Below are 12594 nucleotides of genomic sequence, written 5' to 3' on the forward strand. Positions count from 1 at the left end.
TAGAGTGCAGTGGCAAGATCTTGGCTCACTGCAACCTCCATCTCCCAAGTTCAAGCAATTCTCCTGCCTCAGCCTCCCAAGTAGCTGGGATTACAGGCATGTGCCACCACGCCCAGCTAATTTTGTATTTTTAGTAGAGATGGGGTTTCATTATGTTGGTCAGGCTGGTCTCAAACTCCTGACCTCAGGTGATCCACCCACCTCGGCCTCCCAAAGTGCTGGGATTACAGGCATGAGCCATCATGCCCAGCCAGATCTACAAAGAATTCTATTGTTTGGCTACACCACCATTTACCTGCTGAATCCCCTGTATGGTCATATAGGTTGTTTCTCAATTGTCTTTCTTGATAACACTCTTCTTCTCTAAGTATTACCTGAGACAGTCAAGGATATAACTTCACATTGCTTGGTGTGGGAGTCAGGGCTCCGTTTAAGTACCATTAGTTCATTGTGAGATGACCAGGGTCTAGACTTGAAGCCAGCCTGCCCCTATGATGAGTGTTTCTCTGCATGTGTTTACAGTCCTACCGGGTTCCGCTTCTCTAAGATTCTGATTGTATTTTGTATATTCATTTATTCACTTGCTCACTGAATGTACCTAGCCCTGTGCTGGCTACTATTGAAAGGTGTATGTAGTCTGAGAATATCATCTTACCCTCAAAGAACAGAGAAATCAGAAAAAGGAAAGAAAAAGCAGAGAATCAGGTGGGGGTCTCAATATATTGCCCAGGCTGGTCTCGAACACTTGGCCTCAAGCAATCCTCCTGCCTCAAGTGACCATACCCAGCCAAATTTATAACTTTTTAATTTGAGAAAGATATCTGTGAACTATATATGTTAGAAATAAAATTCCAAGCTAGGCGTGGTGGCTCATGCCTATAATTTCAGCACTTTGGGAGGCAGAGGCAGGAAGACTGCTTAATTAAGGTAAGGAGTTCAAGACGAGCTTGGACAAGCTCCGTCTCTACTAAAAAAAAAAAAAAAATTAGCTGGGCATTGGGGCGTGTGTGTCTGCAATCCCAGCTACTAGGGAGGCTGTGGCAGGAGGAGCCCTTGACCCTAGGTCGAAGGTGCAATGAGCTAAGATTACACTACTGCACTCTAGCCTGCACAACAGGGCAAGACCTTGTCTCAAACAAAAAAAAAGGCAGGGCACAGTGGCTCATGCCTGTAATCTTAGCACTTTGGGAGGCCGAGGACAGTGGATCACTTGGGATGAGGAGTTCCAGACCAGCCTGGCCAACATGGTGAAACCTCGTCTCTACTAAAAATACGAAAATTAGCTGGGCATGGTGGCACATGCCTGTAATCCCACCTACTTGGGAGGCTAAGGCAGGAGAATCACTTGAATCCGGGAGGCGGAGGTTGCAGTGAACCACTGCACTCCAGCCTAGGCAATAGAGCAAGACTCTATCTCCCCCTGCCCCACCCCCGACCCAAAAAAAAACCTTAATATTTAAGAATTAGGTAGGATCCTTTTTCATACAAGAAAGCATACTTCCAGGTTTCTTTTTTTTTTTTTTTTTTTTTTTTGAGAAGGAGCCTCGCTCTGTCGCCCAGGCTGGAGTGCAGTGGCACGATCTTGGCTCACTGCAAGCTCTGCCTTCCAGGTTCACGCCATTCTCCTGCCTCAGCCTCCCAGGTAGCTGGGACTACAGGCGCCTGCCACCATGCCCGGCTAATTTGCTTGTATTTTTAGTAGAGACGGGGTTTCACCATGTTAGCCAGGATGGTCTTGATCTCCTGACCTCGTGATCCACCCGCCTCGGCCTCCCAAAGTGCTGGGATTACAGGCATGAGCCACTGCGCCCAGCCGTTTATTCTTTACTATAACAAATGCTGGTAATGTAAGTTTTAAAAGCTTTTCTTACAAATAATGTTTCTCAAAAGATAATAGAAATCAAGGACCAAGAAAAAGAGGTCCAATTACTTCTGTTTGTAAACTGCATAGATTAAAATATTCATCTTCTGTATCTTCCCTATCTTATAACCAATATAAGTTAGTTACTTGCCTTCAAAATAACTCAGAAAAAAGTAAATTGTGATACACCATATGATGGAATATTATTAAAAGTTTAAAAACAATAATGATAAAGAATTTTTAATGATGTGGGTAGATGGGCATGATGTGTTACGTGAACAAAGCATGGTTAAATTGTATACAAGTATATGCTGATTATATTTTTTGAAACTACAGAAAGAAAATACTCTTAACAGCAGTTACTTCTGGAATGAATGATTATTGATTATGGGTAATTGTTTTCTTCTCTGGTTTTTAAGTTTTTGTTTTGTTTTGTTTTTTGTAGACAGGGTCTTGCCGTGTCACCCAGGCTGGAGTGCAGTGGCACCATCATGACTCACTGCAACCTCAATCTCCCAGGCTCAAGTGATTCTCCCACCTCAACCTCCCAAATAGCTGAAACTACAGGCACATGCCACCATGCCTGGCTAATTTTTTTTATACAGGATCTTACTATGTTGCCCAGGCCTCTTTAAAAAAAAAGGCAAAAAATACTATTAAAGTCAGAAAAATATTTAAGAAAGAAAAGTAGTACTTAAACAGGCTTAACATTAAAAATTTTATATTTGAACCACAAATAATAAAACAAGCATAATCCCAGCTATTTCAAAAGCCAAGCAGTATTTGAACTATTCTCTAATCTGTACCAACAAAGCATATAGGAAAAAATTATATTTTTGAAAATATCTATATGGCAGCAGTTTTTAAGAATGATTTTATTTGAACATGGCTTTGTCTGATATTTTTAAAACTTACAGTTCTTCAAAAACCATATGAAACCACACTATTAAAGTAGAAATGCAAAGTTTTTCAGTCTTCCCACCGAACTGCAAACTCTGAAATTTTCCTTGATCTCCCACTGATGTTAAAACACAGTTGCTTTTAAGCCTTATTGTAGGCTCTTCTGCAATCTGAAGAATCCCAGAATTTGAAGGCATAATTAAGCATTTTGGTTTAAAAACTATTCTGCAAGGAAGCACAGAAAAGTAAACTAACTATGCTGGTGAGCTGGGTCAAGAATTTTTTTTTTTTTTTTTTTTTTTTGAGACAGAGTCTCGCCCTGTAGCCCAGGCTGGAATGCACTGGTGTGGTCTCGGCTCACTGCAACACCTCTGCCTCCGTGGTTCAAGTGATTCTCCTGCCTCAGCCTCCTGAGTAGCTGGGATTAACAGGCACCTGCCACCACACCTGGCTAACTTTTTGTGGGTTTTTTTTTTTTTTTTTTTGAGATGGAGTCTCACTCTGTCGCCCAGGCTGGAGTGCAGTGACGCGATCTCAGCTCACTGCAAGCTCTGCCTCCCGGGTTCACACCATTCTCCTGCCTCAGCCTCCCAAGTAGCTGGGACTACAGGCGCCCGCCACCACACCTGGATAATTTTTTGTATTTTTAGTAGAGACAGGATTTCACCATGTTAGCCAGAATGGTCTCAATCTCCTGAACTCTTGATCTGCCCGCCTCGGCCTCCCAAAGTGCTGGGATTACAGGTGTGAGCCACCGTGCCCAACCTATGTCAAGAGTCTTAATACCAATTCAGTTATACTTTTCTAACTTATTATAATTCAAAAACTTGCAAAAAACTTGCAAGAATAGCACAAGGAAATCTCACATAACCTTTACCCAGATTCAGCACAAGTTTTATATTCTGCCCCATCTGCTTTATCATCGTCTCTCTACATATATATGGGCATGCATATATATACTTTTTTCCACAACAAAGAGTAAGTTGGAGACATGATGCTCCATTACCCCTAAACATTTCATATGTATTTCCTAAGAAAACAGACATTCTCTGCCAGGCACAGTGGCTCACACCTGTAATCCCAGCACTTTGGGAGGCCAGGGCGGGCAGATCACAAGGTCAGGAGATCTCGACCATCCTGGGTAACATGGTGAAACCCCGTCTCTACTAAAAATACAAAAAATTAGCCGGGTGTGGTGGCGGGTGCCTGTAGTCCCAGCTACTCGGGAGGCTGAGGCAGGAGAATGGCGTGAAACCCAGGAGGCGGAGCTTGCAGTGAGCCGAGATCGTGCTACTGCACTCCAGCCTGAGGGACAGAGCGAGACTCCATCTCAAAAAAAAAGAAAGAAAAGAAAAGAAGACATTCTCTTACATAATCACAGTGCAATTATCAAAATCAGGAAAGTTGGGCTGGGCGCGGTGGCCCACGCCTGTAATCCCAGCACTTTGGGAGGCTGAGGTAGTTTGAGACCAGCCTGACCAACATGGTGAAACCCCGTTTTCTACAAAAAAATACAAAAATTACCCAGGTATGATGGTGCATGCCTCTAGTCCCAGCAAACTGGGAGGCTGAGGTGGGAATATCACTAGAACCCGGGAGGCACAGTTTGCAGAGAGCCAAGATCGTGCCACTGCACTCCAGCCTGGGTGACAGAGTAAGACTCAGTCTCAAATAAAAATAAAATAAAATAAATGAGGGTCAGGTGCAGTAGCTCACGCCTGTAATCCCAGCACTCTGGGAGGCCAAGGCGGGTGGATCACTTGAGGTTGGGAGTTAGAGACCAGCCTGGCCAACATGGTGAAACCCCATCTCTACTAAAAATACAAAAATTGGTAGGGCATGATGGCACGCGCCTGTTCCAGCTACTCAGGAAGCTGAGGCTAGAGAATCACTTCAACCTGGGAGGCAGAGACTGCAGTGAGCTGAGATCACGCCACTGCACTCCAGCCTGGGTGACAGAGGAAGACTCCATCTCAAACAAACAAACAAAAAACAGGAAAGTTAACATTCCATGGTCTATATTCAAGTTCTATCAATTGTTCCAATAGGGACAGGCACAGTGGCTCAGGCCTGTACTCCTAGCACTTTGGGAGGTTGAGGTGTGAGGTTCACTTGAGCTCAGTAGTTTGTGGCTGCAGTGAGCCATTATCACACCACTGCACTCCATGCTGGGCGACAGGAGACACTGTCTTAAAAAAAAAATTTTAAATGTGTTCCAATAATGTACTTTATAGTCTTTTCCTCTCCTGTCCAGGATTACATATCTCTTTAGTATCCTTTTTAATCTAGAACATTCCTCAATCATCGTCTTTCTTGACCCTGACTTATTTAAAAATACATAACAGTTTATAGACTGTAGCTCAATTTGGTGTGTCAGATGTTTCATCACAGTTAGACTCAGCTTATACACTTTTGGAAAAAAGACCACAAAAGTGTAGTTGTATCTATTTCAATGCAACATACTAGGAAGCATACGATGCCAGTTTGTCCCAATACTGATGATGTTAATTTTGGTCACTTGGTTAATCTACCAAGTTTCTCTAATTTAAAGTTATTATTATCCCCTTTGCTATTAACGAATAATTTGTGTGCAGATACTTGAGACTATATATGTTTAAACTGAATGTAAAAAAAAACAGATCTACATACAAAACATACTCTCGGCTGGGCGCGGTGGCTCACGCTTGTAATCCCAGCACTTTGGGAGGCTGAGGCGGGCAGATCAAGAGGTCAGGAGATGGAGACCATCCTGGCTAACACAGTGAAACCCCATCTCTACTAAAAATACAAAAAAATTAGCTGGGCATGGTGGCGGGCACCTGTAGTCCCAGCTACTCGGGAGGCTGAGGCAGAAGAATGGAGTGAACCTGGAAGGCAGAGCTTGCAGTGAGCTGAGATCGTGCCACTGCACTCCAGCCTAGGCAACAGAGTGAGACTCTGTCTCAAAAACAACAACAACAACAACAACAACTCTCTGCTCCAACAAGTGAGTCTCAAAGCTCATGCCTCAGTATACAATATTCTAGAGATGCCTCGAATAATGCTATCTTCAGAATTTATTTAAGGAGTTATATTATTCTACACTGTTTAAGACAAACATATACTATCAATGTACCACACACCATTTATACACTCATTTTAAATCAGACACCAAATTATCTGTATATTATAGTTGCTGGATATTGTGATTATCCAAAATTAGTTTCCAACTGCTGCCAGTGGAAATCCAAGATTAGTTTGCAACTGCTGTCATAGTCCATATGCATATTGATGAAACATGCCACAAAAATATTCCTTGCTTAAAGAACTAAACTATAAACTACTATAATCTCGGACTAAACATACCCCTGTTGACTTTTGCAACAGGGAATAGATCCAGAGTTCACTGTAAGTGGCTTGTCAATAGTAGTACCACCTCAAGCCATTTTACTTACCACAGATTCCATTTCTAAAAAAGAAATAAAAATGTCTTATAAATGAAAGTAGAGAACAGTAAAAATTGACTTCTAAAATAATATCTCACTTTGAAATAATTACCAACTATCTTAATTACTAAATATCTCTTTACCTTAAATAGATACAATAAGAGGTTCTTTTATTCTCTGCCTGTTGTGATAGTAGCTATTTCATACTTATAGAAAAAATATTCTCAGCAATACCTAAACAGTTTGACAAAGTTTTCATATGAAAACACAATACAGGGGCTGGGCACGGTGGCTCATGCCTGTAATCCCAGCACTGTGGGAGGCCGAGGCATGCTAATCTCAAGTCCAGTAGTTCGAGACTAGCCGGGGCACAATGGCGAAACCCTGTCTCTACAAAAAAATATAAAAATTAGCTGGGCATGGTGGCACATGCCTGTGGTCCAAGCTACTCAGGAAGGTGAGGTGGGAGGATCACTTGAGCCCAGAAGGTGGAGGTTGCAGTGAGCCGAGATTGTGCCACTGCACTACAGCCTGGGTGACAGAGCAAGACCCTCTCTCAAAAAAGGGTTAAAAAAAGAGCAAAAACCATACCTTCTTAAAGCTGCTGTCTGGAAACTGTATAAATTGTTTTTGTTTTTGTTTTTTCCAAAAACAAAATGCAGTGCATGCATTCCACTCTGTTGCCCAGGCTGGAATGCATGCAGTGGCGCAATCTCGGCTCACTACAAACTCCGCCTCCCGGGTTCAAGCAATTCCCCTGCTTCAATCTCTCCAGCAGCTGGGACTACCGGTGTCCACCACCACACCTGGCTAATTTTTGTATTTTTAGTAGAGATGGAGGTCTCACCATGTTGGCCAGGCTGGTCTTGACCTCAAGTGATCCGCCTGCCTTGGCCTCCCAAACTGCTGGGATTACAGGCATGAGCTACTGCGCCCGGCCAAAACTGTATAAATTAAAGGAGAAAAGTCCTCTCTTCAAAGTGAGTTTTACTTTTTGTACTTCATTATAAATTTGGATTGCAAATCAAAATCAAAACTTAAAAACAAAACTGTAAACAAACATGAATTTTAATATTTTGAGGGGTTTTTTGCCTTTTAAAAAAATGTCCTGGTTAAGGAATTGTAACTTATGAACCCCTCTCAAAAAAATCCCCAGATAAATCACTAGTAAAAATGCTCACAATTCCAAAAAAACTACGCCTCAATACTTAATTAAACATAGTCAAAAAGACTCTCAAAATTACTCAGAAGGTACAGAGATGTAAGCTATATTTTTAAACAAGCGGGAACCTAGGTCAGATATATTCTTAAAGCATAAAAAATTTAGGGCACTGTCCAGTTGAGCTAGACTTAACCCATTTATGCTGGAGGTTGCAAATTTGTGTGTGTGAAAAATCAGACCTTGGTGATGACCTTGAGCAGTAGGATATAAATAACTCCCACAAGCTTAGCGTTCCAATAATGGAACACTAGGCATAAATGGATTAAGGATGATTTGCCACTTGACATGAACCAAAGCAGTAAATATTCTAAGTAAAGACAAAAAGTACTTGAGTAAATCAAGTTTAAGAAGTTCCCAGCTGGGAGTGGTGGCTCACATCAGTAATCCCAACACTTTGGGAGGCCAAGGCAGGAGGATTGCTTGAGTCCAGGAATTTGAAACCAGCCTGGGCAACATGGTGAGACTTCATCTCTACAAAAAAAAAAAAAGGTGTTTTTAATTAACTGAGTGTGATGGCATGTGCCTGTGGTCCCAGCTACTCAGGAGGCTGAGGTGGGAGGATTGCTTGAGACCAAGAGACTGAGGCTGCAGCACACCATGATCATGCCACTGTACTCTAGCCTGGGTGACAGGGCAAGACACTGTCTTAAAAACAAAAACAAAAAATTTCCGTATTTATTTTGTGATAATTTAAATATTTCCAGTTGTCTTAAGGAATGCTTCAAGAGATTGAGACCATCCTGGCCAACATGGTGAAACCCCATCTCTACTAAAAATACAAAAATTAGCCAGGCATGGTGGCATGTGCTGTAGTCCCAGCTACTCAGGAAGGCTGAGGCAGAAGAATGGCTTGAACCTGGGAGGTGGAGGTTTCAGTGAGCTGAGATCGCGCCACTGCACTCCAGCCTGGCGACAGAGCAAGACTCTGTCTAAAAAAAAATAAAAAATAAAAAATAAAATGCCACAGACGTGCCAAGACAATTCAATGGGGAAGGAATATTCTTTTCAGCAAACAGTGCTGAAACAACTGGATACTGACATGCAAAAGAATAAAGTTGGACTGCTGCCTCACGCCATACACAAATATTAACTCATTTGGATAAAACACCTACATGTAAAAGCTACAATTAAAAAACTCTTAGAAGAAAACATGGGTGCAAATCTTCATGACCTTTGGATTAGGCAATGATTTCTCAGAAATAATGCCAAAAGCACAAGCAACAAAAGAAAAAAAAATGATAAACTGGACTTCATCAAAATGTAAAACTTTTGCACTGCAAAAGACACCAAGAAAGTGAAAAGAGAACTCAGAATGGGAGAAAATATTTGCAAAACACGTATCTGAACTTGTACCCAGAATATATAAAGAACTCTTACAACTCAACCATAAAAAGAAAAATAACCCAATTAAAAAAAACAGTCAAATTTTGAATACACTTTTCTCCAAGAAACACAGACATATGGCAATAAGCACACGAAAAGATGTTCAATACTATTACTCATTGGGGAACTGAAAATCAATGAGATACCACTTTATACCCACTAAAATAACTATAATAAAAAATAGACACATTAGTAAGTGTTGCCAAGAACATGGAAAAACCAAAACCCTCATATATTGCTGGAGGCAATGTGAAAGGGTGCAGCTGCTTTGGAAAAATTTGGCGGTTCTTCTAAAAATTAAACAGGAAGTTAACATATGACCCAGCAATTCTACTCCTAAGATCCAACAGAAGTTAAAACATATGTTCACACAAAAACCTGTACATGAATGTTCATAGCAGTATTATTCATAATGGTCAATAGTACCAACCCAAATGTCCTCAACTGATGAATAAACAAAATGTGGTATATCCTTATACCACACAGATATATTAGAATATTATCTGGCACCAAAAACAAAAAAAGAATGATGTTCTCATACATGCAATAACATGGATGAACCCTGAAAACATGCTAAATGAAATAAGTCAGGCACAAAAGGACAAATATTATATGACCACTTATACAAAATATCTAAAATAGGCAAATTCATAGAAACGGACAGTAGATTAGAGGTTACCAGGGGCTGGAAGATGGGGAGTTACCACTTAATGGGTACAAAGTTTCTATTTGAGGTGATGAAAAAATTTTGGAAATATAGTAAGCCATGCTTGCAAAACATTATTAATGGAATTAATTCCACTGAATTATATACTTTAAAACTGTTAAAATGGCAAATGTTATGTAATATATATTTGACCACAATTTTTTTAAAAAAGAATGAAGTGTTGACCAGGCACGGTGGCTCACGCCTGTAATTCCAGCACTTTGGGAAGCCGAGGCAGGCAGATCATAAGGTCAGAAGTTTGAGACCAGCCTGGCCAACATGGTGAAACCCCGTCTCTACTAAAAATACAAAAATTAGCTGGGCGCGGTGGCAGGCACCTGTAATCCCAGCTACTCGGAAGGCTGAGGCAAGAGAATTGCTTGAACCCAGGAGGCAGAGGTTGCAGTGAGCCCATATCACACCACTGTACTCCAGTGTGGGTGACAGCGCGAGACTCCATCTCGAATGAATGAATGAATAAATGATTGAATAAAAATAAAAAAAGAATGAAGTATGGGTACATACTACAACATGATGAACCCTGAAAACATTATGCTAGGTAAAAGGAGCCAGACACAAAAGGCCACACAGTATATACCATTTATATGAAATATCCAGAATCAACAAATTCAGAAAGAAAGAAAGAAGATTTGTAAATTAGTGGTTCTCAGGTAGTGACTGCTAATAGTATGGGATTTCTTTTTGGGGTGGTGAAAATGTTCTGGAATTACATTTTGATAATGGTGGCTCAACTCTGCAAATATAGTAAAAATCACTATACACTCTAATAGGTGAATTTTATGGCATGTGAATTCTAACTCAATTAGGCTATTTAAAAAAAAAAAAAAAGAAAAAAGTACGTGCCACAAATAGGCCAACAGAACAGAATAAAGTTCCGAACAGGTTCACACAACCTCTGATTTATGACAAAGGTGGTATATTACAGTGCAGCAGGAGAAAGGATGGCTTCTTCAATATACGTCTTGGGTTAATTAGCTATCCATACAGAAGAAAAATAAATTTGACTCCTATGTCACACCACAGACTGATTTATGACAAAGGTGGTATGACAGTGCAGTGGAAAAGGATGGCTTTTTCAGTATACATCCTGGGTTCATTAGTATCCATACAGAAGAGGAAAAATAAACTTGACTCCTATGTCACCACCACAGACAAACTGAAAACCAATTCCAAGCAAAACAAGGATCTAAATGTGAAGCATAAAAATAAACTTTAGGCTGGGTGTGGTGGCTCACACCCGTAATCCCTGCACTTTGGGAAGCCGAGGTGGGTGGATCACCTGAGGTCATGAGTTCGTGACCAGCCTGGCCGATATGGTGAAACCCTGTTTCTACTAAAAATATAAAAATTAGCCAGGTGTGGTGGGGGGTGCCTGTAATCCCAGCTACTCAGGAGGCTGAGGCAGGAGAAAAGCTTGAACCCAGGACGCGGAGGTTGCAGTGAGCCGAGATGGCACCACTGCACTCCAGCCTGGGCAACAAGAGCGAAACTCTGTCTCAAAAATAAATAAATTAATTAATTAAATTAAATAACATTTATAGGAGAAAAAAAAAACCAGGAGAATATCTTTGTGCCCAAGGGGTAGGCAAAGATTTTTTTTTTTTTTTTAGGCAAAGATTTTTTAAACTAGATATGAAAAGCATAAACAAAAAGGAAACATTAAATATCTAGTGTATTAAAATTGAGAACTATTTATCATAAGACACCATTAAGAGACTACAAAGTCAAGCCAGAAATTAGGAGAAGATATTTATGATACATATATAAACAAAGGACTCCATATCTAGATATATAAAACACCTTTATCAAGAACATACAAAAAATCCTACACATCAATAAGAGAAAAAGAGTCAGCTAGATAGAAAAATGAGCAAAACTTGGAACCAACCAAGATAGTAGGTAAACGGATAAACAAACTTTGGTACATCCATACAATGGAATATGATTTGGCACTAAAAATAAATGAGCAATCAAGTCACAAAGATACATGGAGAAACCTTAAAAGAATATTGCTAAATGAAATAAACCAATCTAAAAAAAGCTACATTCTATATGATTCCAACTACATGACATTCTAGAAAAGACAAAATTATAGACAGTAAAAAGATCAGTAGTTGCCAAAGACTGTGTGGATGGTGGTGGTAGTGCAGGTGTCAGAGCGGCATGACTGAAACAACAGGGAATTTTTAGGGTGGTTAAACTATTCTATATGATATCACAATGATGGATACATGATATTATGCATTTATCAAAACCCAGAAAATGTACAACAGAGTAAACCCTAATGTAAACTATGGACTTTAGTTAATAATAATGTGGTAATAATAGTTCAACAATTTTAACAAACGTATCACACTAATGCAAGATTAGTAACAGTGAATCCATGTGGGGCTGCGGTGAGGAAGAAGGGAGTACATAGAACTCTACTTTCTGCTCAATTTTTCTGAAAATCTAGAATTGCTCTTAAAATAAGAGCTCTTGAATATGTATCTAGGAGTGGAACTGCTAGATACAGATAATGCAAACCAGTTTTCTATATAGTTTGTAAGAATCTGAGGCTGGACACAGTGCCTCACACCTGTCATTCCAGCACTTTGGAAGGCAGAGGCAGGAGGATCACTTGAGCCCAGAAGTTTGAGATTAGCCTGGGAAACATGGGGAGACCCCAACTCTACAAAAATAGTAAAATATTAGCTGAGCATGGTGGTGTGTGCCTGTTGTCTGAGCTACTTGGAAGACTGAGGTGAGATGATCGCCTGAGCTCGAGAGGTCAAGGCTACAATGAGCCATGATCACGTCACTACACTCCAGCCTGGGTGACATAGCAAGACCCTGTCTCAAAAAAATTTAATTTAATTTGAAAAATAAAAGAAAGCAATCTGGGTGACAAAGACTCAAAACCCAGGGTTCTTGAACAATAACTAAAGGAAATAGCATATTTAACTTAGAGAAGACAGGATAAACAAGACAGTGATGTGGAAAATGTTTAAAGATAACTCTTATTTAGAAAAGGATTAGATTTATTTTGCATATCTCTAAAAAGCAGAGTGGATACTGTTAACAGAACAGCACAATC

At 40.3% G+C, this 12594-nt stretch overlaps 1 protein-coding gene across 4 annotated transcripts in view; it reads right to left on the reverse strand.

The window, feature by feature from the left end:
* The window catches only part of VPS26A (VPS26 retromer complex component A), a 50154-nt gene that overhangs the window by 18092 nt on the left and 19468 nt on the right, over window positions 1-12594 (reverse strand). The window contains exon 2 of one of the 4 annotated variants that reach the window (XM_054521691.2): window positions 7785-7879. Coding sequence (XP_054377666.1) covers window positions 7785-7877 — 93 coding nt within the window. The 5' untranslated portion in view covers window positions 7878-7879. 4 annotated transcript variants of the gene reach the window in all.

Source organism: Pongo abelii, chromosome 8 (assembly GCF_028885655.2).
Source record: "Pongo abelii isolate AG06213 chromosome 8, NHGRI_mPonAbe1-v2.0_pri, whole genome shotgun sequence".
NCBI classification, from domain to species: domain Eukaryota; kingdom Metazoa; phylum Chordata; class Mammalia; order Primates; family Hominidae; genus Pongo; species Pongo abelii.